This window comes from Athene cunicularia (genome assembly GCF_003259725.1).
Source record: "Athene cunicularia isolate RWA chromosome 7 unlocalized genomic scaffold, athCun1 chr7_part1, whole genome shotgun sequence".
NCBI classification, from domain to species: Eukaryota; Metazoa; Chordata; class Aves; order Strigiformes; family Strigidae; genus Athene; species Athene cunicularia.
This window is the reverse complement of record NW_020799107.1, coordinates 17,837,411-17,862,788: the sequence shown is the minus strand read 5'-3', so window position 1 is coordinate 17,862,788 and position 25,378 is coordinate 17,837,411. Positions and strand designations below refer to the sequence as shown.

At 35.6% G+C, this 25,378-nt stretch overlaps 1 protein-coding gene across 5 annotated transcripts in view; it reads left to right on the top strand.

Annotated features, from left to right (window-relative positions):
- The window catches only part of SCN2A (sodium voltage-gated channel alpha subunit 2), a 77,153-nt gene that overhangs the window by 27,913 nt on the left and 23,862 nt on the right, over nt 1-25,378 (top strand). For 2 of the 5 annotated variants that reach the window (XM_026852631.1, XM_026852632.1), the window contains exons 5-17: nt 673-801; nt 1,487-1,578; nt 2,479-2,751; nt 6,238-6,301; nt 6,871-7,012; nt 7,832-8,038; nt 9,446-9,736; nt 12,891-13,271; nt 14,294-14,426; nt 15,881-16,119; nt 16,771-16,944; nt 18,276-18,632; nt 20,658-21,137. In XM_026852631.1, the coding sequence (XP_026708432.1) occupies nt 673-801; nt 1,487-1,578; nt 2,479-2,751; nt 6,238-6,301; nt 6,871-7,012; nt 7,832-8,038; nt 9,446-9,736; nt 12,891-13,271; nt 14,294-14,426; nt 15,881-16,119; nt 16,771-16,944; nt 18,276-18,632; nt 20,658-21,137 (2,962 nt within the window). Of the gene's footprint in view, nt 1-672; nt 802-1,298; nt 1,391-1,486; nt 1,579-2,478; nt 2,752-6,237; nt 6,302-6,870; nt 7,013-7,831; nt 8,039-9,445; nt 9,737-12,890; nt 13,272-14,293; nt 14,427-15,880; nt 16,120-16,770; nt 16,945-18,275; nt 18,633-20,657; nt 21,138-25,378 lie in introns of all 5 variants that reach the window. The other 3 variants (XM_026852634.1, XM_026852635.1, XM_026852633.1) reach the window with 3 other exon arrangements.

Below are 25,378 nucleotides of genomic sequence, written 5' to 3'. Positions count from 1 at the left end.
TTTGAGATAGAATATTAAAATGACTCAGAGTGCCAGAATTAAATATTTTTATTTTTTACATTTCAACTACATTTTAAGTCAAAACAAGTAGTTGAATTTTATTGGCATTTGTAAAGATTTTTGGTTGTTCTTGCACAGGATCTTGCATCTGAAAACTCTTGTTTCATTCCAGTACTATGCCTGTCTTGCTGAAGGTGAAATACTGGATACACCTACTCTGTAACAAAGTCAATAAGGAGTGATGAGTTTTGGCACATTGCCAGCTCATGGTGCTAAGCAACATTTCAGCATAAAAATAATACTGAAGAAAGAAATTTTTAGTCTGGAAGCAACTTCTGAAATCCTAACATAATCCATCTGTGGTTTATTATAATACGGATTCAGATTGGATTTACACATGCACCAATGAAGTAATTGGGAATTTTGCAACTGTGTCATTGGTATAGATTATAGAATTTGAAATTAAGCTGTGGATTGTCATTTAGTCTTTCAATTGTAATTTGATTCCTCCTTCCTATGGTATAAATTCTGCATATGTTTAACACTGGCTGTAACTTTCATTAAATTCTTATCCCACTTAGAAGAAAATAAGCATAAAGCAACTAGAGAGTGTAATGTGTAAAGGTAACTTGTTTGTGTTTCTATAAATTCTGTCTTGCATATTTTCCTCAGATACACATTCACTGGAATTTATACCTTTGAATCACTTATTAAAATTCTTGCAAGGGGCTTCTGTTTAGAAGATTTTACATTTCTTCGAGACCCATGGAATTGGCTAGATTTCACTGTCATTACATTTGCGTAAGTCTTCTACTTTTTTTTTTTTTTAATAAAAAAGATATGTCCGATAGCATGAAATTAGTGACTAAAAATTGCCTCATATTTTGTCAGCCAGAACATTTGGAGCCTGGACTTCCTGCGGTTTCAATATGTTTCTTCTACCTCTTTTACACATTTTAGTATTTCTAACTAAGCATGTGCTGCAGAGGCCAGCATGGTGTGCCAGCCCATTAGGATTGTGAATTCCTTCAGCCTGAACTGTTCATATCCTGTCTCCTTTCTGCATACCAGAATGAAAGGAATCCTTTTGACTTCCTGCTATAAACTGACCAAATTAGGTTTCAAACATCAAGTCAGCCAATGTGGTTTATTTTGATAAAACTTTATTTAATTTTATGGCCAGAAGCATATTTGTAACAGGCAAAATACAGTGAACGGTGCAGAGGTCTTGATCAAAGACCCAAGCAAATAGGATAAAATCTGCCTCAATTCTGAGTAACTGTGATTTAATCCTACAGGTATGTAACAGAATTTGTAAACCTAGGCAATGTTTCAGCTCTTCGAACTTTCAGAGTATTGAGAGCTTTGAAAACTATTTCTGTAATTCCAGGTAAGAAGTAGTTGGTGTAAGGTGTTAGGCCCCTCGTATCTCCAACTGTTACTTGTGTGCTGTCATTGTGTTTGTGTGTGAACTCCCCTATTGCAGATATGTGACAGAGTTTGTGGACCTGGGCAATGTCTCAGCGTTGAGAACATTCAGAGTTCTCCGAGCTTTGAAAACAATATCAGTCATTCCAGGTGAGAGCTAGGTTAAACACTGAGGCTGACTTTCGTTCTCCAAAGGCTGTACTCATGTTTTCAAAGCATAAGCCTTGTTTGCTACACACTGATAACAAAATAAAAAAAGCAGGAGTCAAGACATGTAATTTTATTTAAATTGATTCTTGCTTTTCTTATATTAGCTGTGTTTTCAAAAAAATCAGCCTTTGCGTTTAACAAATTATTGCATGAGATATTTGCAGTAAACAGCCTATGTGATTTGCATCTTATGACATCAAGCTTTCCTTTACATGTTTTAAATATAAGTTAATTTTAAGCTTTCATACTGATGCAAATTTTATCATTTATTGCAGGCACTTGATATAGCAACTTAATTCAGTTTTAAGTCATGTATAAAAATTAAACTCTTAAAGGATAGCATGGGCCATGCATGGGGTATTGTTTTAAAGATGTCTTTCTTCTCCAAACCATCACCCCTCTTATACTGTAAGAAGATTATTATGATATTCAAATATGCACTTATAATGTCTTTATAATGGGTTTACTAATGTAGAATACTTTTTTAAAGGTTCATATACGAAAGGTTTGGGCAAGAAGCATCAGCAAAAGCAAATGATGCTTTACTATGTAGGGTTGAGATATAGCATGAATAGTAAAATCACTTGTTTTGGCATAAACGATGTGTTTGGTATTATCTACTTTTTATTTCTGTACACTATAAAATAAGCATAAACTTACAGCTTTTCATTCATCTTCACAAATAATAAAGCTTTTCATGAAAATTATTGTATCACAAATATTAGACTCATTTACTTGCCATTTTGCATGAAGTCTTTATCTCGTCAGGAAAAATCACGTGATTTTTGTGTGTGTTTATTATCTGTTTAACATCATAATAAAAATCTTTTGTCTTTGCAGGCTTGAAGACTATTGTGGGAGCCCTAATTCAGTCTGTGAAGAAGCTCTCGGACGTAATGATCCTGACTGTGTTTTGTCTGAGTGTATTTGCACTAATAGGGCTGCAGCTGTTCATGGGCAACTTGAGGAATAAATGCCTGCAGTGGCCTCCAGACAATTCTACTTTTGAAACAACTGTTATTTCCTACTTTAATAGCTCTATAGGTGAAAATGGTACATTTATTAATACAACAATGACAACATTTAACTGGGACGAGTACATCGAAGACAGAAGTAAGAGTTAATTATATCATTACTGCATTGATTTTCTAGAGTTTTTTTTAACAGATACAAAGCATCAGTATCTTTCCATTGTATTTAAAACGGTGCAATCTGGCCAAGAGACATAAAAGCATTCATTTTGTGTAGTAAATAAAAGAACAGTCATAATGTAGTTTAACATATTCATAATATTATACTAGGTACCAAAATATCTTTTTACCTTTTACTGAATATGACTTCTAGAGTAAATCCACATTACCACCCAAAGCTGAGATTTCTGTGCTAGCTTCAAGCCTCCTGAAATAGTGTGACAGTCCTAATGTGGGATCTGAAATCTTATAGCTACATTAGTGCAAGATAATGCCCAATGTCATAAATCCACATTTGAACATCCGTTAGCTCATGAATCCTGCCATGGCACGTAAATGCAGCTGCATTTTTTCTTCTGGAACTTGGTGAGTGTCTCTACACCACAATCCCTTTCACAGCAGAGACATGCCTTCATAAGAGTATTGGTGATTTATTCCATGTTTCTTATTCTAGCAAAATAAGAACTAGATTCCACATTGTGTATCTTTTAAGTTGTTTCTTATCTGTGGAAAATCAAGAAATTAGCATTTTGGTCTCCTTTGTACTTCACGCTACTGTATTTTCACCCTTTTAGGCAGTTAATGTCACTACTGTGTTTAAGATTGTTTTAAAGTTCAGATGGAACAACTCTGAACATATATATAGTAGATTGCTATTGTGTCTTTCGTCATGGTAAATAGCTTCAGTCTCTCCTATTTATTTGTTCAGTCCCTCTTATTTTTTTTAGTGTATTTAGGGTTTTAACTTTGTAATTAGGCATAATCTTAGTATTTTATAAAGTCTGTATAAATGTTGTAACTGATGCCTGCATCACTGAAAGTTAGGAAACCTCAGTTTAACAGCTAAATGCTTTTGGATCCAAGTCTCATTGCCTTATAATCTTTTAATGTACTTATCGTCTCAGCATGCTTGTAGTATCATAGAAATGTCATCTTGGAGAATATTTTGGATGATAACCTTTTCTTACAAACATCCGAAGTACAGATTCCATTCCATTCCCCTTTAGCTGCTTCTGGTACTGCATCACACAAACAGAAGTTTTTTTCTAAATATCCAACCTAAATTTTCCTATTTTCAGATTGAATATATTAGTACTTCTCCTGTAGATTTAGAAATAAGATAATCATAGACTATTTCATATTAGTCTTTATGATACTTTAAAACTGGTATCTTCTTTATTTCTGGTCTTTTCTAAACCAAACAATCCTGTTTCTGTTTTGCATTTTCTACACGGATTTTCACTTTTTTTTCTTTTTTGGACTCTTTCAAATTAATCTGGGGTTTTGTTTTTTCTTTTTTTGTTGTTTTGTTATAGTTTTTGTGTGTTTATTTTTAAATGAGATGCTCAAATCTGGTACTTATTCCTGTAATAAAGGTAGAAATTAGAAGTAATTACCTGGTGCAATATATGCAACATTCCTATGAACACATATCAAAATTACATCATTTTCATATCAGCACTGTATGGTTGATTCACAGTCAACTTGCAGTTCGTGACAGTCATTGCATCTTTTTGTACAGCAGTGGCTGTGGCTAGATCCTGTCTATTTTGCATTTACGTATTTGATTTTGCCTTGTCAACTGTAGCATTTTCCACTTGTCTCTGTTGAAATAAATCCAATTGCTTTTGGACCAGCTTGTCAGTTTGTAAAGGTCATTCTGAATTTCAGTCATCTTCTCTCCTAGCTTGATGTCTTCAGAATACTTGATGTATTTTTTTCTATTATTTCATATCTTGAGTTGGTAATGAAACTTTTTATGAAAACCATGTATGGCACAGATCCCTGGAGGATCTTCAGAAAGATGCCCTTATGAATTGACATTGGGCCACTGGCAGCTGCTCTCTGAGAATCTTTTTTCAATTATTTTCTGAGGATCCTAGCCAGAACATATCTCTTTATTTTACTTATGAAAGTGTCACACAGGACTTGTACACATGACTGTTGTCCTGTTATTAAGTTGGCAGGAGATATTTTTACATATGACATATTTTTTTATGAACTCATATAGATTATTTTTATCACTTTATCATCTTTATATTGAAAAAAAAAATATTTAAATGTGTTCCAAAATAACGGGCTGAGTTGAACTGACTGGACAGTTTAACTGGATCCTCTGCTTACCAGAGGAGCAGCTGTGCCACATAAGAATGTGAATTAGGCCCATAGACTATTTTGAAAATCCAGCTTGGAGCCTATCTGCATCTTTAAACTTTTTAAGCTTTTTAAGTAAGGGTTAGAGCTCTCACAGGGCATGACTGTGTGAGCACCGGAATGTCTGAAAATCCTGTTTTCTTATCTGGTATCTGAGAATAGATTGCAGATGCATAAGTTATGCACATAATCTCTCTCTCTCTTTTTAAAATAAGCAGATTTTATGCTGTCTCTATCGTATACTGGTGGTGACAGAGTAGAAGCAGTCAATAGGAACTGGTTGCAATTCCCTGCTTGTCTCTTTAGCATTAGCCCTCGGTTAGTTCATGCCAGCTAAGCTAGTCCATGCCAGCTGGCAGTGAATCTCAAGGAACCATCTGCTTCCTGGGAACAGCCAGAACATACCTAATTTTGGCAACTTTAGTTTAATATGCCACCTGACCCAAAAATCTCCACTAGAGATTCCCATTTTACCATAAGAATCCTAAACTAGGAATTGATTGCAAACTGGTTTTCACTTTCTGCCTCAAAGCAGAACAAAGAAAAGAAAAGAATGTGCTGGGGGTTTTAAGACTTCAATCTCTTCAAATTTTATTTTACCTTGTTTTAATAGTTAGCCTATTAACAAAATAAATGTAAGTACTTCAAGTACATTCCTCTGATACAGAATTCTGTTTAGTAATTTTTTGTAATATACGATAAAACCTTGGTTTCTCCCTCAGCTGCTCAGGTCAAGATCCAGTTAGCAATTTCTTGTGCATTTTGGGTTATGTTTTCATGCTGCAAAAATGTCAATACTCTTTCAAGTAATATTTGGATAAAATAGTATGTAATGAATAATTATAAATGAATAACGCTAAATGGTATATATCAAAATAAATGAACAAAGGCAGGGAATTGCCCTCATTCTTGGTCACAATTTCCTGATATTTGTTCACTCATTTGCTGACATACACAATTTGGTATTCCACCCATTGTATCCTGTTCATTTGGGTAGGTTACTGAGAATCAGCTGTACAACTACCTTTCTATTTTCTAAAGAAAGGCCGACTTCAAGACTCTATAAAAGTAATTTTCCTGTCAAAACAGTATTTTCCATGCTTTTTTTCATTCATATTTATTATATATTGCAGTTAAACTGTTTGTTAGCACTGCTTACTTCCTTAAAGTGTAAGTCTGTTTCATTGCTCAGTTTCTATTAGGTATAAATGATGTCTTTCTCATCACCTTTTTAATTTATTTTTTTAAAAAACAGATCATTTCTACTTTTTGGAAGGACAAAATGATGCTCTGCTGTGTGGCAATAGCTCTGATGCAGGGTAAGAAAATGGTCATAATTTTTCATTATGCATCAAGAAAAAATAATTAGCTACTTAGAATAGGTCACGTGATCAACTTCAGTATCAACTGTACCATAGAGTTGCAAAGTACCAATGTTTTGCAATTGAAGCTATACCTAAATATAACCATCTATGTGATTTGAATTTACACAGGTGCTTTCGTCAGCATCTTAGGCTAATTTTGTAAAGGTAACCACATAAATGCTATGTGCATAAGTGTTGCTGCCAGCTTGCTAACAACTGTTTATCATCAGCTATGCTAGTTGACATTCTTTTCTTGTCCTGGTGGAGATGTATTGATATGACAAATTGTGGGGAAGGGTAGATTACTAACAGTTATATTATTAAAGCATTGAAATATCATTAGGAAATTGAATTAAAAATTGAAAATCAATAAGATATGTATTTTTATCGTAGGTATGTAGAATACAATTTTACTTGTTCATAATTTCATTAGCAACTGGTACTCCTGAACAATTTTGTGATTTACTATAGCATATCGTAATTTAGAGTAGTTGTTAAAAATAGCATTTCCTCTTCTTTTGTAGTCAATGTCCAGAAGGATATATATGTGTGAAAGCTGGTAGAAACCCCAACTATGGCTACACAAGTTTTGATACATTCAGTTGGGCATTCTTGTCACTGTTTCGATTGATGACTCAGGACTTTTGGGAGAATCTTTACCAGCTGGTGAGGACTTATTAAAATAAACAGCACCATCACCAATACCATTACTACATAGTACTTGCATAGTTATTTTCATTCACGTGTCCCTAAGGCCTTTGGGACAGAAATCATCTTTTATTTCATAAATGTAAGGTGTCTAAAGCAGTAGGGCCCTGTTCATGATTTAGGTTCCTATGTGCTACTCAAATACATAATAAAAAATAGCTGCTATTTTGTGAAGGTGGTTAAACATTATTCTTTCTATTCACAAATGAGTAAATGAACTTAAGTTGTTAAAGTTTCTTACCCAAACATGCTGTAAATAGATGCTAGTTAAATTGATTTGCAGTCTAGTACAAATATGTTGTCTTTGAAAAGGTTACATCTTGTCCCAGAACTGCACATATCCTTAACCTGAAGGACAGTGATGTTGTGCAGCATGACATTTTTTTATACTGCACTGTCTTTGTGGCATTGTAGTTTGGGACTGATGAGACAAGAAGGTAAGATGCTGGTTAGTGGCCCCACTACTGTTAGATTTAAAGACTATAATACAGACGTATAGTGGGGGCAGCAACTGCTACTACAGATTAGCATTGGTAGAAATTCTAAATATTCAAGCTACAGAATCTTATTTACCTTGACCATAGCAGACACAAAACTTGGATTTTTGCACATAGTCAGGATATAATACTCTCTGTATATGGAAAGAGTAACTAAATAATCTTGTGCTAACACAAAGCAATCTTATAATGTATTTCTAGATTATAACACAGATGCTACCATATTATGCAACAGTATTTAAAAGTCTGGTAAAAATGTGTATTATCTCTTTTTCTGCAGACACTGCGTGCTGCTGGGAAAACATACATGATATTTTTTGTTTTGGTCATTTTCCTGGGTTCTTTCTACCTGATTAACTTGATCCTGGCTGTGGTTGCCATGGCCTATGAAGAACAGAATCAAGCAACCATGGAAGAAGCAGAACAGAAAGAAGCAGAATTTCAGCAAATGCTGGAACAACTGAAAAAGCAACAGGAAGAAGCTCAGGTAAAGTAAAATTCCTTCTTCCATTCATGATTGTCATCAGACACTTTCTGTCCACATATGAGAATACTTTTACTCCCCTATTCCTAACAATATGTTACCTTCAGTCTTATAAATTCCTTCATCTTGCAATCTTTAATGTTTTCCATTGCACTGTTTCTGCTAACTTGAGTGAACCTGTTAATTTGTGACAGAAATTATAACCAATAATCTAAAATACTGGATTTTCAAATTGGAGATGGAAATTAACTTTTTCCTTAAGCACTTGAACAAGTTGCTCAGAGTGCTTGTGGAATAATCATCCCTGGAGATAATCAAAAGCCATGTGGACATGGTGCTGGGCAACCTGCTTTAGGGGACCCTTTCTGGGCTGGGGAGTTGGACACGACAACCTCCAGAGGTTCCTTTCTGACCTCGACCATTCTGTGATTCTGTGAAATGGAGATGTGGGAAAAAACCTCCCAGGAATTCTGGTTATTTAAGTAACAAGCAAAACTATTGTAGTGCTGTGGGAGAAATATTTTGCTTCAGCAGCATTTGGCTTTTTCTCCTTCCCCAGCTTTCACAGCAGAAAGCCATAGTGTTCCAGTTTTAAAGAAAACTGGAAGTGGAGAAACTGGAGAAAGGCTTCTGTGGTACAGACTTCTTGATTACATACTGCTTTGAAATTCCCTTTCATTTTTTGAAGACTCTGAAATCTTTAATAAGATAATTGATAATACCTGCTTCACATGTGGCCACATAGAGCAGTATGTTGAACTATATCTTCCATGTAAGCACACAACCAAAGTCAGCAACAGGATGGGTTTTTTTGTTTGGTTAGTTGTTACCTGTTTGGGTTTTTTTACCACAACTTGTAAACAAATGTTAATTAAATGTTCCACAAATGTCTGAAATTTCAAAGAGCAACAGGTCTCTAATAGCCTGCAGTTTAACTTAAATCTCTGATTATGATTTGCAAAACTGAGATAAACAATGTTACACCAGATCTTTAATAGACTAGAGAGTATTCCAAATCCAGCAAAATGCTGTAAGAAAGTGTTGCTTTCTGTTAACAGGAATTTTTCCTATTGTTTGAGACTTGATTCCTTCCTTTTACATAATATTTCAGGTGAAAAATTCATTGCAACATATTGCTCCAGTCTAAACCAGATGCTCATTAACTCGGTTCTCTGACAGCACAATTTTCCCTTGGGCTTCTCTAACTTCTGGTTTATGGAGCAGTGGCAATTTATGGTTCCTGTGGTATTTTGCAAATTTTACTTCTTATGATGTGCTGGGCTCAGTGAAGTGGGATTATTGCTTTTATTTCAAAATCATTATTTTTTAAAGAATAGCAATAAATTTAAAATAGTGAGTGGTGTGTGTTTGTATAAATGTTGTAAATTGCATATGTGCTTGTACATATAGGCAGCAGCAGCAGCTGCAGCAGCTGACTCAAGAGATTATAGTGGAGTAGGTGGAATGGGTGGATTCTCCGAAAGTTCTTCTGAGGCATCAAAACTAAGTTCAAAGAGTGCTAAAGAGAGGAGGAATAGAAGAAAGAAAAAAAAGCAAAAAGAACAATCAGAAGGCGAGGAGAAGGATGGGGAAGAATTTCACAAATCTGAATCAGAGGACAGCATCAAAAGGAAAGGTTTCCGATTTTCCATTGAGGGGAATAGACTGACATACGAAAAGAGATTCTCTTCCCCACACCAGGTACCATAGTATTATTACATCTTAAATATCTATGTTGTCTACTCATCATATAAATAAAACCCTGTAAAGGAGTTGGGTCAGTTCTTGCAAAAGATACCACAGATTCTTTAATATCTTAAATCAAAGTATGACCAAGTTTATACTTGCAGCCAAAGTTGAAACTGTAAAAATTTGTGAGATTTTAGTTTTATTCTGAATTTATGTGTGAAAAATCAAAATAATGTGTCTTAATTAAAGTTAGTTGTATTTCAAGTTTCTTAATGAAAACAGACCTACCTCCCCATCAAGATGGATGTATTCAGCATGATCAGTGTCTTCAAAATTTGGTACATGCACAAAGGAACTTCATGTTTTAATTCAGAAAAGTACTAAAATTTGGGATGCAAACAAACCCTAGTAGAAATTGCATAAATGTTCATGTGAAATTTGACAAATTATTTTATGTGAGACCATTAATTGTATTATCTTAAAGAAGGTGGAAATATATGTGGCAATGTGTCCTTGCATGTGTTCTCTTACATTGAAACACCCATGACTCAGAGTGCCATCTGCATCTCCCATCGATAGTTTTATTATGTTATCTCTTCCACAGTTTTCAGACCTCCTCTTCATTTGCCCACCTCCAACTCTTGCCTCAGCACGTCAAGTCCATATCTCACATCCATTCTGTCCTTTTTCTGCCCCTTTATGTGCCTCAATATGCTTCTTCCTTTTATCCCCACCTTCTCGATTCTCCCTGGTCTTTATGACTTTCTCCCTCTTTTTAGTCACTACTTCTAAACTCATCCCTTCCGTTTTAATCATTTTTCTGTTACTGTCTCTGGAAAGCCTGTTTCATCCCTAAATAGATCATGACCATCCATATTCTCTTTCATGTATCACATTCTCCAGTTCCCATTCTCAAAGAAGCTCAGACCTCTTCATCCAATATTTTCTTATTAAAGACTGTCCTCCTTAGATCAGACTGTTGTGGGAATATAATATTACTAGCTTCCCATTTCTACCAAGTTAACTCCTCTTTCCACTTCTTAACATACTTCCTTTTTTAATAATACAGCCTCCTCTTTTTTTCCCCCTCCTTGGTCTGTTTTATGTTGTTAACTGTCTAATCTCTGTAAAACTTCATTGCTGAATTTAGTTAGTTCATGATGCATTCTGTTCCTTATACAAATTTTCACACCTATATCCATTGACTTCAACTTCATGTTGAAGACCCATCTTGATCCCTTAGGTGCATATTCTTGCTTGTGTCTTCATTCAAACTGCAGCCTTATTCAACTGCAGCTCAATTCATCCATCTTGTAAGAAATGAAGCATTCCTCATACAACTTGCTTCTCTTACTTTTTCATTTTCTGGTTCATTTACCACTGTTTACTATGACAGTCTAGCAATCCCCTCCCCACTGGTTTTCCAGCCCAAGTTCCTTTTCACTCTGGGTTCTAGCCACTAAACAGAAATTCCACTCACCAGTTTTCAATAACCTCTTCCTAGACAGAACTCAGGTTTATATCTCATCTTTGACATTTCCCTTGCCATTTCACTTGCCTTCAATGTAACTGACCATTATGTTCTTCTTGAAAACTTATTCTTCCTAACATTCATGATTTTGTCTCCTATCAATTCTCCTGGTTTAGTTGTACTTTAGAAGATCATTTTACCCCTTTGACAGTTTTCTAAGGGATTACCACAAGGCCTTTTGCTAGTTCCCTTCTCACTCTCTCTCTCTCTCTTTTTTTTTTTTTTAATTCTACTCTGGACCCACAACTCTGAATCATTTTTAACTTGGACCTCTTTCCATGTCCCAATTACTGCTGTATTCATCAAGAATGTTGTTACAAAGAGCACTAACCTATCTCATTGCTTTTACCTAATCTGCTAGTAAACATATCTACCTAAAGATATTTTAATAACATAAAACATACTGTGCCTAAAGTTCCTCCCAACCCACCTTGTCTACTCACAGTAAACAACTCAAGTCCCATCTTTGACCTGTGCCAGCATCCATAACCTCCTGTTAAATTTCAAACTAGTTTCTTTGAGCTCTTTCTGGTATGCTGCCCCTCATGCTTGGAAGAAGCTCCCATGAGTTTCCACAGAGCACTTCATTGCTTTTCTTCAAATCCCTCTTTAAAACTCTCTTTTACCATGCTGCCTACAGAAAGCTTGACAGGGAAGTGACTTCAGGTGAGCTAAGACCACTATTTGTCATACCCATCAATTTTGCCTCCTTGTATTCCCTCTCTTTTTGTATCCATCTGTTGTGTTTCACTTAGATGATAAATTCTTAGCAGAGTGCCTTTTAGTTCTGCATTTTGCAGTACCTAGAACAATGGTGCTCAGGTCCATAAAGATAAGTTGCAGAAGAGAAACAAAGACACTGCTTTGTTATATATCATCTCTGCTGTTCATAGAGATCTTGTGTGAAATCAGGTGCTAATGATAATCAAGAGAATAACTGACATGAATTACAGTTAAGAACATGTATATTTATTTTCAAGATTAGATCATTATTTTGACTCTGATCCTGAAAAGATCTTCCCATAGCAGAACATTTACTCACATGAGTAAACTGATGAAGATTGGTGAGATTGTTCATACAAAATTACAGGCATATCTTTGCATATTCAGGATAGCTAAGACTTTAAAAAAGAAATGAAAACCTTACTGTGGCTTACTTGACTAGTATCTGAAAAAATGTGCATGTTTTTTAAACTACGCAGTATTTGAGAGCTACCTCTGTGTGCAGACTGAGTCACAGAAATTTGCCTAAAATTTTATTTACTCAGCCTGTCAGACTAATGCAAACCTGGGGTAAATAGTGTCTAATGTGCTTACTCAGTTTATGAACAGTTGGTAATAAAACAGGCAGAATGGCAGAGGAAACAATTCTGTCAAGCAGTTTCTTTTACTCTTAATTAAACCAATTGATTTAATATATCCAACGTAGTAAGATAACTAGTCTTTGTCTGTCGCTTATGTGCTCTTTGTTTACTACCCAAAAGGGAGTGTATTAAGGGTGGGCTGTAGCAGTTCATTTCTTTGTAGATGACCTTATCCTTTAAGACGTTAACACTGGGGGTTTTTTCCTCTGTATGAAAACATTATATTTAAATGGATTTTCACATGATAATCATTGTTTTTATTTGCCTGCAGTCTTTGCTGAGCATTCGAGGCTCCCTGTTTTCCCCAAGGCGCAATAGCAGAACAAGTCTTTTCAGCTTCAGAGGTCGAGCAAAGGATGTAGGATCAGAAAATGACTTTGCTGATGATGAGCACAGCACTTTTGAAGACAATGAGAGCAGAAGAGATTCTCTCTTTGTTCCTCATAGACACAGTGAACGGCGCAACAGTAACATCAGTCAGGCCAGTAGGTCATCCAGGACAGTACCTCCACTTCCAGCAAATGGGAAGATGCACAGCACTGTGGATTGCAATGGAGTAGTTTCTTTAGTCGGTGGGCCACCAGCTCTGATGTCACCTACTGGACAGCTTCTGCCAGAGGTGATGATTGATAAAGCAGCCACTGCTAGCAATGTAAGGAAGTCTGCAATAGCTCAGGCATGATGTCCTCTCCCTCTGTGATCAGCTACTGTTTCTACAAACTTTAGTCACTTGGGAATGATTCCCTTTCTGGCCAAGCTGTGAATGCTCCTTTCATATATTCCAGTTATAAGCTAAAGCAGAAACTGAAATTGTTTACCTCTCATTAACGAAATATGTGAAAATATATGCTAATTTACGGGAAATTAACAGATAGCATAGTAAACCATTTAATAATTTTAGTATGTGTACTCTTACACATACCCGTTGTATGTGTACTCTTACCTGTTGACTCATTGTGCTAACTGAAGACTTAACTGGAAGGTTCTGTCTTTGTATATCAGGCAGGATATCAAAATAAAAAAAATAATTTATTTACTTAATGGAATATATTAAATGAGTATTTAACTTCCTGCTGACTATATATGAAACTTTTGATGTAACACTGATAGTGCAATTTACATGGCTTGTGATAGTGTTCCTGTAACAATTTTTCTGGTTAGTTTTTTTGGAGACGTCAACATATTAAATATTTTTTCTTTCATTTTGTTTGAACACATGTGCTAGAAAATTGATAATTTATTCTAAATTAAGAGTTATCTTAAGAAAATACACTTACTCTTTGTACTTTAACTGCTAGCTGTGTGGGCTGTGCATTTTCACGTTTAGAAAAAGACTTCACTGCCTAATTAGAAATATATTTATGGCGGAGCTCATTGCAAGCATTGTGGAAATTTTTGTAGTCTAAAAACTGTTTATAGTCTAAAATCTGTTTTAATGTCTCAGCCCTGTTCCAACAAAATACCTAAAAAACAAGAGCAATCCTACTGATGTGTTTAACTATTTGCTATATGCAAAATTAGGCATACATTAGTCTCTTGCAAAACCACAACATAAATGGAGCATGGTGCAGGACAGCAGAGTATTGTAAATCATTATACTTCTATACTAATTTACAGTGTTATTCTTATTAAATGAACAATCAATAGGCTATTTTATCAGTGTTTTATTTTCAGGGCACTACTACAGAAACTGACTTAAGAAAGAGACGGTCTAGTTCTTATCATGTTCCTATGGACTACCTAACAGATCCTAGTGCAAGGCAAAGAGCAATGAGTATAGCCAGCATGCTTACAAACACAATGGAAGGTATGTAACAGAATTTTTGTATTACAATGCCATAAAGTGCTATTAAATATATGTTACATTAAGTACTAGTGATGTTCTGAGGCAGCTATTTCAGCCTATAGGGTACAGGCAAGATCAGTTTTGTATATATAGGTAGGTTTTTTAAAAGATAGACTGATATATTGGAAAAGCTGTCAAGCTTTCAACATAGTAATAGGTTTGAGATTGAAGCAGCAAACTTCCAAGTTAAATGCAAGCAGAAAGAAATTGGTCAATGCAGTGTTTCTCTAGAGAAGTTGTGTTTTGGGGTAAAAGCTCTTTGTAGGTTACTAAAACAGCTATGCTTCCAGCAGTAGAAAAATCCCCTTCTACCAATTCAACTGACATGCTGTTTCACAAAGGAAGGATCACCTTGTTCTTTCTGTAAGGCTAAATGCAATGAATCTGAATCATGGAATTAAGCAACTACTTGTAAGAAAGGGCAAAACATTACTTGGAGACTTAAATGACTATGGCCAAAATAGCAAATAGGAAGGTAATAATGAGCAGTTTTGTACATGTGGACTGTAACACTGTCTATACAGTTGTCTGATTTCAGGTTTGTTCTAAATGTTTATCTTTCATGAGGAAACTTTTAAATATTTTATTCATTCTATGTATAGAATCATAGACTGGTTTGGGTTGGAAGGGACCTTAAAGATCATCTAGTTCCAACCCCCTGCCATGGGCAGGGACACCTTCCACTAGCCCAGGTTGCTCAAAGCCCTGTCCAACCTGGCCTTGAACCCTGCCAGGGAGGGGGCAGCCACAGCTGCTCTGGGCAACCTCTGCCAGGGCCTCACCACCCTCACAGTAAAGAATTTCTTCTCTATCTAATCTAAATCTTTCCTCTTTCAGTTTAAAATCATTACCCCTTGTCCTATGACTTTACTCCCTGTTAAAAAGTCCCTCCCCATCTTTCCTGTAGCCCCCTTTAAGTACTGGAAGGCCGCTATAAGGTCTCCCCAAGACCGTTCTCTTCTCCAGGCTGAACAACCCCAACTCTCTCAGCCTGTCCTCACAGGGGAGGTGCTCCAGCCCCCTGATCATCTTTGTAGCCTCCTCTGGACTCACTCGAGCAGGTCCATGTCCTTCTGATGTTGGGGGCCCCAGAGCTGGATACAGTGCTTCAGAAGGGGTCTCACAGAGCAGAGTAGAGGGGGAGAATCCCCTCCCTTGACCTGCTGGCCACACTGCTCTTGATGCAGCCCAGGACACAGTTGGCTTTCTGGCCTGTGAGCACACATTGCATTTAAAACATAGTGGGACAGATTATTTTTAATGGTAATTTCTTTTGACTGACAGTGGCCTTGGTTTCAAAAGGTCTACGTTATCAACAGTACCATGGAAAACAGCATTTAGGCCTCAAGGAAATACCCAGGTGATACTGGAACAGAGAAATATGTTTAAAATGTTATTTTCATTTTTCTTTCTAGAACTGGAAGAATCCAGACAGAAATGCCCACCATGCTGGTATAAATTTGCTAACACTTGCTTGATTTGGGACTGCTGTACTCCCTGGCTGAAAGTCAAACATATTGTAAATTTAATTGTGATGGACCCGTTTGTTGATCTGGCCATTACTATCTGCATTGTACTAAACACCCTGTTCATGGCCATGGAGCACTATCCAATGACAGAACAGTTTAGTGGTGTGCTTTCAGTAGGAAACCTTGTAAGTCTTTCATGATGTGCCATGTATGTGAAATGTGTTTTTCTTAAATAATTCTTCTTTGATCTTGTGTATATATTTAAAAGAAAATGTTGACTAGATATTTTTATAGGCTTGGGATAGTTGAATTTAAATTTAAATAATAGTTAAATTTAAATAGTTAAAGTTAGATTAGATAGCTAGTTTATATGGTTTAGATCATTAGATAGTTAAATTTAAATTTAAGCTGTACTGAATCCCTCCTTGTTGACAGTTGTGAATTTCACCACTTGCTTTATGGAGAAAAAGATAATAAGATTTATTGAGTTAATATGCATTTTGATTTTTAGAACCCTCAGCTTCCATCATTAGAGCTGGTTAAATAAATTTATCTAAAATTTTTTCTTGGATGGATCATAAGAACAAATCATAAGAACTTTCAGTTCCATTCCCACACCTCCTGAGGTCCTGGGTGTTCAGGGAATTGTGGAGGGGGAAGTCCCAGTAATCATGGCAGATAATTTCTAACCCCAATGTATGGCAATATAGAGAAGCTATTCAGATTTATCAGTAATTGTTTGCTGAAGATATAATTTACCGAAGTTGATACTGTTAGTTTTATTTTTCAAATATTTTCTCATTAAAATTGAGTAAGAAAGTATATTTTCCTTGCAGGTGTTTACTGGAATTTTCACAGCAGAAATGTTTCTCAAGATAATTGCCATGGATCCTTACTATTATTTCCAAGAGGGCTGGAATATTTTTGATGGTTTTATTGTGAGTCTTAGTTTAATGGAGCTTGGCCTTGCAAATGTAGAGGGATTATCTGTCCTTCGATCATTCCGATTGGTAAATATGCTAAATAAAATATGTTTCTATGTTATATTTTTGTATTTGTGCATGTATGTGGTGCATTTTTCATTTGTACATCATATATTCGGCTAAAACAGAACATCTTTTCATAAGAATTTAGAAAATACTAAATTGCATGCCCGCTAGATGGCATGTATTATGTCGTTTGTTTTACATATTAACTAAGTAACATTTATTTCTTCTTCAAGACATTGTCAACATCAATTCTGTTCTTGCAGTGACTATGCTTTAAGGATTAACTTTGTTAACAGTAGTATCTCTTAGAGTATTTTTCTCCCTAGGTGAGGGAATAAAAAATACAAGAGCTACAGGCCCTCACTATCTATGACTGAAGATTAGTAAATCACTTAGTTGGATTAGTTAAAAAAAGTTTATTGACAGCTTTAGCTGATAGTTACTAGCTTGCTTACATGGTTAGTTTTTGAAGAGAGTAGTGTTGAGATTTTTCTTTGGATAGGGATTTTTCATCACTACTAGCCCTCTTACCATCCTCTGCAAGGGTCCATCTGCTGTCTAACAGGTTTTCTGTTTGAAAGTCAATACAGTATCTCTGTTTGTTATTAGATAGCTCTGTCATGAACAGGAATTGATATTCCTTTTAGTATTCTTTCAAGTGTCTGAACACTTGCTGTATCTTTCAAAATAATTTCACTTTGTCTGTTTCACATTGTGCTTTAGCACATTCCTCTGTCAGTTTTTCTCAATGTTGTATGTCAAACTTTGTAAGAGACGTTACGCTTATTTTAAATGACAGAAAACATATTGTTAAAGATATTTGTGATTAACTTGTATGCCTGTCATTAACAACTCCGCCTTGTTTCTCTTTCTAGGAAAACCATTTCTTCCATCTCTCTGCCAGTTAAAATGAGAGATGTGGAAGTGTCTATACACTTACAATCCTGTTAAACTGATCATATTTCATGTGTGCTCGTTTATTTTTAGTAATATTTCCTACAGTTAATTAAAGGGAAAAGACTGGTTTGTCCAATTTGTCCAACAAGTACAACTTGTTTATAGATATCTGAAGTCACTAAAAGAGGGAAAGTCTGAATTGGAGACCTTGTGATGATTGCAATATAATTCAAATGAGCATAGACACAGTATTTTTTATTTCTTATGACTTGAATCAGGATTTAAGACTGCTTATATCTAGTATTGTACAAAGAACTGGAAACATAGATTTTGTAAGTTTCTAAAGGCTACATAAGACATGATTTAGAAACATGGTAACGTATGTGAAATGTATAACAATAATTTCATTACAATTAATAACATGAATAACTGTATACTGTTCTTCTGTTTTGCAGCTTCGAGTTTTCAAATTGGCAAAATCTTGGCCAACTCTAAATATGCTGATTAAGATTATTGGCAACTCAGTGGGGGCTCTGGGGAATCTGACCCTGGTGCTGGCCATCATTGTGTTCATTTTTGCTGTGGTTGGGATGCAGCTGTTTGGGAAGAGCTACAAGGAATGTGTCTGCAAGATCTCTAGCGACTGCGAACTTCCACGCTGGCACATGCATGACTTTTTCCACTCTTTCTTGATTGTGTTTCGAGTGCTGTGTGGAGAATGGATAGAAACGATGTGGGACTGCATGGAGGTTGCAGGCCAAACCATGTGCCTTACGGTCTTCATGATGGTCATGGTGATTGGAAACCTAGTGGTATGTAATCAGTGGGGATTTTTGCAAACTACTAGAAACATGTTTCCTATTTCTCATGATTTAGAAATCAGAGATGAAGACTGGAGAAGGACTATAGGAGATCATGTAATTCATTTTCCCTTTCTCTAAACCAGGTTCAAATGTACCTTGATCATTTATGAAAAATGTCTGTCTAGTTTTCTTTTAAATCTTAAGTTTATAACTCCTTTAGTAAGTTGAGTGCTGAATTATGCTTATAGTTAAAAATGTCTTTTAAAAAGATATCTAGCAAATCACCTTTTACAGCCAATTAAACTGACTGGTCTCAATAGTAATGGAAAACAGATGGTCTTCATGACATCATTTATAATACTTAAAGGCTTACTGTTTCCACTTCCAGTCTTTTTTTTTCTCAAACAAAATAAGCCTAGCTGTTAATTCTTTCTCATAGGTGATGATTTCTAAACTGCTTATCCATTTTGCTGCTGGCCTCTGAATTCCTCCCAAGCAGGATTTTGGATAGAGACACAAGTACCAAATAATGTGGAATAATTATACTTCCGTGTCTTACATCCAACATTCCTTGTGATACATCCCCAAATGACACATGAAATTTCTGTACTAGTATTGCTTTTCTGATGCAGCCTATATGCCCTTTTCTGCAGTGCTTCCACCTTTTCAGTTTTCACACCTTCTGTATATATACTTTTCATATTTATAACCATCATTTCCACACTAGTACTTCAGAATTAAATGCCATATTGATTTTGAATCATTTCAACAGTTTACCATGGTTATGCCTAATTGTAGTTCTTGTTGAGTGCTAGCATCCCTTCACTTTTGGTATCATCCACAAATTTTGTAAATATGCTTATCCACAGGCATAAATACCAAGTTTAACCAGACTAATGAGAGACTCCTGTGGTATACCTTCTAAAATATTGTGCAACTTTGAACATGAAGAATTTTCAAATATAATTTAAATATTATTTTTAATCAGCTTTGCACATAATCTGTCATAATCACATGTAGTCCAAATTTCTCTTTTATGTTTGTAAAATGTCATGAAAGAAAGTCTGCAATTAGTTTCAAAACAAAAATAGACTGATATATTCTTGACAAATATAGTTTATTATATTCTGAACTAGAGACCCTGAAGCTATGGTCTGTTGAACTGTAGAAGACTGGAGTCTGCCTGCATTCCCTTTGCCAATGGATATAGCTTGCATAAATTACTACATCATGTTGTATCCTGCCTCCGTACGTCATTCTCCATTTTGAGGAGTAGACCTGTGCGCTACTTCCAGCGTGGAGGAGAAAGTCAAGGAACAGCTCAGATTTTTACCTATATTAGTCAGGTTAAACAATCTAAGCACCACCCAGCCACTTGCTTACTCCCACCCCAGTGGGGAAAAAAATCAGAGTAAAAGTGAGAAAACTCGTGGCTTGAGATAGTTTAAAAGGTAAAGCAAAAGCCACATGCACAACCAAAGCAAACCAAGGAATTCATTCACCACTTCCCACTGGCAGGCAGGTGTTCAGCCATCTCCAGGAAATCAGGGCTTCATCACATGTGAGAGTTACTTGGGAAGGCAAGAGCTATTACTCTGAACATCTCCTTCTTCCTTCTTCTTCCCCCAGTTATACATGCTGAGCATGACATCATATGGTATGGGATATCCTTTGGACAGCTGGGGTCAGCTGTGTCTCCTCCCAACTTTTTGTTCACCCCCAGCCTACTTGCTGGTGGGGTGATATGAGAAGCAGAAAAGGCCTTGACTCTCTGTGAGCACTTCTGAGCAATAATGAAAACACCTCTGTATTATCAACACTGTTTCCAGGACAAATCCCAAAGCTAACAATTTTTTTTGACCATTTATAATAAAATATGGGAGGACAGGGATTATGAGCTGGAAATATCAGGAAGGTGGGTTGAAATAAAGTGCTAGCTATATAAATTATGTCATATTGAACAACCCATAACAGAATTACTTTTATGACTTAGAAAAAAGACATCCAGTATATTTTCTCCTTACTGTCTTTTAGGTACTCAACCTCTTTTTGGCCTTGCTGTTGAGCTCATTTAGTTCAGACAACCTTGCTGCTACAGACGACGATAATGAAATGAACAATCTACAGATTGCTGTGGCAAGGATTCAGAAAGGCATAGATTATGTAAAGAGAAAAGTGCGTGAATTCATCCAAAAAGCCTTTGTTAGAAAGCAGAAAGTTTTAGATGAAATCAAACCTCTTGAAGACCTAAACAACAAAAAAGACAGCTGTATTTCCAACCACACAATAGTAGAAATAGGTAAAAACCTTGCCTATCTTAAAGAAGGGAATGGAACTACCAGTGGCATAGGCAGCAGTGTGGAAAAATATGTTGTTGATGAAAGTGATTACATGTCATTCATAAACAACCCAAGTCTCACTGTGACAGTGCCAATTGCTGTCGGGGAATCAGATTTTGAAAACTTAAATACGGAGGAGTTCAGCAGCGAGTCAGACCTGGAAGAAAGCAAAGAGGTAAGACTGTTTCTATATTTGAAATACTCTGATGCTTTTATTTTTGTCCTAAGGTTACTAGTGTTGCATTCACATCTCTGTTTAATACCTGTATAACAGCATATACAAACTTGTAATGAAATTTAAGGTAAATTGATGAAAGGTTGCAGGTGTATTGCATTTTCAGTAATAATCAAGATGCATAGGACATTTTTTTAGAAAATTAATACTTTTTTCCCTTATTTTATTTAGTTAAATCATTAACAAGAAAATGAACCAACTTAATAGTCCTGGATACCAAAAGTTTTACAAAATGTGTGGGGTTGTGCAAGTGTCTCCATGCTTATTTCATCAGCGCAATTTATTTACTCTTTTGTCTGCTTTCTGGAGTGCCTCCTGTCAAATTAACAGTTTGTTCTGATGCTTTTGACCTTTCTGATATAGTCAAAATACATCTACATGCTTCATAAGTGCATTTAAATACTGGACCAGCATAACTAAATGATTTCGTATAAATCACTAGCAATCCATCTGATAGCAGCAGAACCACTGAAGAAGTGAAGTAATATAGCTTTATACCTCAGTATAAGATCCTCTCATATGGCTACCCATTGTCATTTTCAAAGCTTTAAGATACTTGAATTTGTTACCTACTGTGACCGTAATAAAATGTTCCTCTTTCTAGCACGATGTGGTGCCGAATGGACAAAATCTGAGCTAGCACTTAGTGAGTTACAGTGGATGCTGAAGCCATTATTACTGTGTCAGCTCAGTGCTCTGTCCGGCACAATTGTACGTGGTGGAGGCACACCACCTCAGGTGGAGTAAGTCTGTGCTATGCTTAATACCAATGCTAGTTCATTCAGCATTAGCATGGGTGCTTTTGAACAGTACTACATGCTACAGTGTAGACATAAACTAACATAACGGTTTTCTTAAGTGATTTCCTCGTGCTTGAATCTGAGGGTATAAATATGGCTAAAATTCTAGTAAATCTCACCCTGAGATCGTTTGTTGTACAGACTGCATCACACAGTCATATTTTGTTGTTTCTTTTCAGAAATGTCTTTATTGTTCTTTTGAAAATATTTACAGACTGTTTATATTAATATTTATCTTACTCTTTAAAACTATGATTTGGGTGTAGAACAAAGCAGAAGTTGTTGTAGTTTAACCTTTAATTGCTCTGTGTAACAAAGAGGGTGATTGTAATGAAAGTTTCTTGGTCTGATGTAGGATTTTGGTTGATTCTATTCTATCTTTGTACATAGGATAAGAAAAGGAATCTTCTTCAGGCACCTTTACGCCACATAGGGCTAGTGCATTGTTCTGTCCTTCCACTGTTCTGCTGTTCCATTGTTCTATTGTCCCATTGTTAACTGTTTCAAAACTTATTGCTGCCAAAGGAGCAGCAATTCTACTGCTAACCTGGTCAAATTCCACCTATCAGTGAGCTCATCCATAATGATTGCATATGACAGTAATGGCACAGGCTATTTTTCTGTCTTCCTGTAAATCATGTAGTTTCTTGATAAATGCCTGGTCCTTCTGGGTTTGTTCTTTTTTCCTGCTAATCATGTTCAGGTCCATCTATCACTTTCAGCCTTTTCCTTGCTTAGCAACTATTGATGTACTGAAATTTTAGGAAGGAAGTGTCTTAAGTTCAGTACTAGAAAACAGAATACTTTGGATTTCTTAATCACAAAATATTTATTGCTATCTTGGTGGAGTAACAAATGCCTATTTGTCATTCTGTATTTTTCTGTAAAGTTAACATATATTTATCAGGTGGTGTCAACCTAAATCTATCATTTTTTCATAAAACATTCTAAATGTCTCAGTTGGAAAGTATGAAGAAGATACCATTAGTTTGTTCTGCAGATATATTGTAACTGGCAGTGATGCTTCATATTATATTACTGTATGAATGACATTAAAAGAAAATCTGACACAGATACACTCTGAGATGTTGACTGTGAAGTCCCAGTATGATCAGAAGTATACACTCAGGAAAACTCTCCTCTCTTCACTTCTTATTTTATGCTCCCACTTATGGTAGTAGTAAACCATGTTTTAAATTGTCCTCTACCTTTTCCTGTGCTTGTTCTTTTTTAAAAGTTATGAAGTTATGTATTAACTGAAATTTTATCAAAATAGATTATAGCTCTGATAGTTTTTAATTGGCAACTTCTCTGCAAAAATAGTTTGGAAGTGTAATTGGATTCTACTAATTTAAGTACTACATGGCATTAAAATGACTGAGAAATAAGTAATTTAAATATTTTATTTAGTGATTATGAGATTAATTAGCTGCTGAAGTCTGTTTTTAAAAATGTAATCACAGGACTGTTCTGTACTAGTGGAGTATTCTCCATTTCTTATGCTGAAGCTACAGCTGTGAAATAAAATATACAGAAAATATTTATGATTCACTGAACAGTGGTAGCAAGAAGGAACATAACTTTTGGTAGTGCTTAATGATTAAGGTATCTATTCTGAGAATGAAATTTTCCGTGCTACAAAATCTATTTATAATTTTTTAACAGTCAGTAGTCAGTGGCTAAAATGCAGAAACTGCCTTGAAATGGGGACCAAATCCCGAGTTTCCCATAAGGACCACAACTGGGTTATTCTGTAAGTGGACAAAAATATTGGTTTCCTATAGGGAAAAATTTAAAGCAGATTATCTCACATTGGAGACATGAGCTCCAGTCATTAAGCTTCCAGCATAAAAGAAAGGCTTTCTCCTCCAGATACAATATTTAATAGTGTCCCCATTGCATTCTTCGAGGCATTTAATCCTATAAATATGTGTGTCAATCATGCTTCAGGAACTGCAGACTGATCAGTGAGAAGACAAAGAAATGCAATTCAGTCAGGAATGAGCTAGTGCCAGTAACTTTTGACTGGTCAAACCTGAAACTCTTCTGAGCATATTCAGGACTAAAATTTCTTACTCTTGCAGAAGTTGAAGATGAAAAACTGAAGGGAAACGTTTACAAATTTCAGGCACCTTAAAGAGAGAGACAGACGTTGAGTGAAAACATTGAGCATATTTTTTATTTAAGTGCCTAAATTTCAAATAGATTTTAATCAAAAAAGTGCATTTTTTTTTTTTTGGTCTTAATCCTAGTCCCCACTCTTCACTAGAAAATTCTTATTCACTATGGTTTTGATATTAAGAGTGATGGCTTATTAGTCACAGGACCAACACTCTTGTCATGAAAATGATACATAGTAAAAGAAGGCATTTTTAAAATTAAATGAGTATAAATGTCTTTTTGTTCAAGGTTTCCTCTTTTTTGTCATGCCATAATGTGCCTTCCATTTCTGCTCTCTCATGTTTTCCCATTTATATGATTCTGCTATTGCTGAGTGTTGATCTGCCAGTCACTTCATTGCTTATACCACAAATAAAAGAACTGAAGTTAGAAACTCTCACCAAACCACATTCCATGAGCAGTATCCCAAATGAAGGGCAGCTTAGGCATCCATGTTCTGTGAGAACACTGCACAAGATAGCCAGATGATACTGAGTGTGTGTCTGTGTGCTTTTGCTTTTCTCTATGTATACACATATTCACTGTGGTATTGGGCAATAAGCTGAATTTCTACAAAGTAATTACCACTTATTAGAATGTTTTTTAATTAATTATATTATTGTTTGGTGATTTTTTAATTATAACATGCATCTTTTCCAGTATTTCGATGAAAATGTTAACTAGACTGTGCCCTTCTAGAAACGATACATCCAATATTGTACCTGCTAGTAGGTGTGAATTTAAAAGGAATTTTCCAGAAAACTGCCTGAAAACTAAAATAGAATTAATTATGAGAGCATTGTCTTCATAAAAATGGAACGGGGGGAATACAATGTAATAAGGAATTAGAGAACAATTCCTAAATAACACTTTAACGTGAAAGTAGGGCCATTACCAAGTATTGGGTCACTGTGCTGAGTCTGTTGTCCTAAGTAAAGGTCCGTGGACCTGAGCTGCATTATTGTCATCCAGCATAGAAACTATAAAAATATTCTTTCCTTTTTAGGTCCTTAAGTAGTACGAGGATGATTTAGAATAGAAAATGTTGTAGTGCATGTATAGCTGCATAATAATTAGATTTTTATGCTAAGTGTAACTTTTAGGCTAGTAATTACGCCAAGATATACCAAGTTACAAGATATTTTTAAATGCCTTGAAAAAGATGGGATTTCCTAATGCTGTTGCAGACACTTTAATAATGTATATTTTACTTTAAGCAGT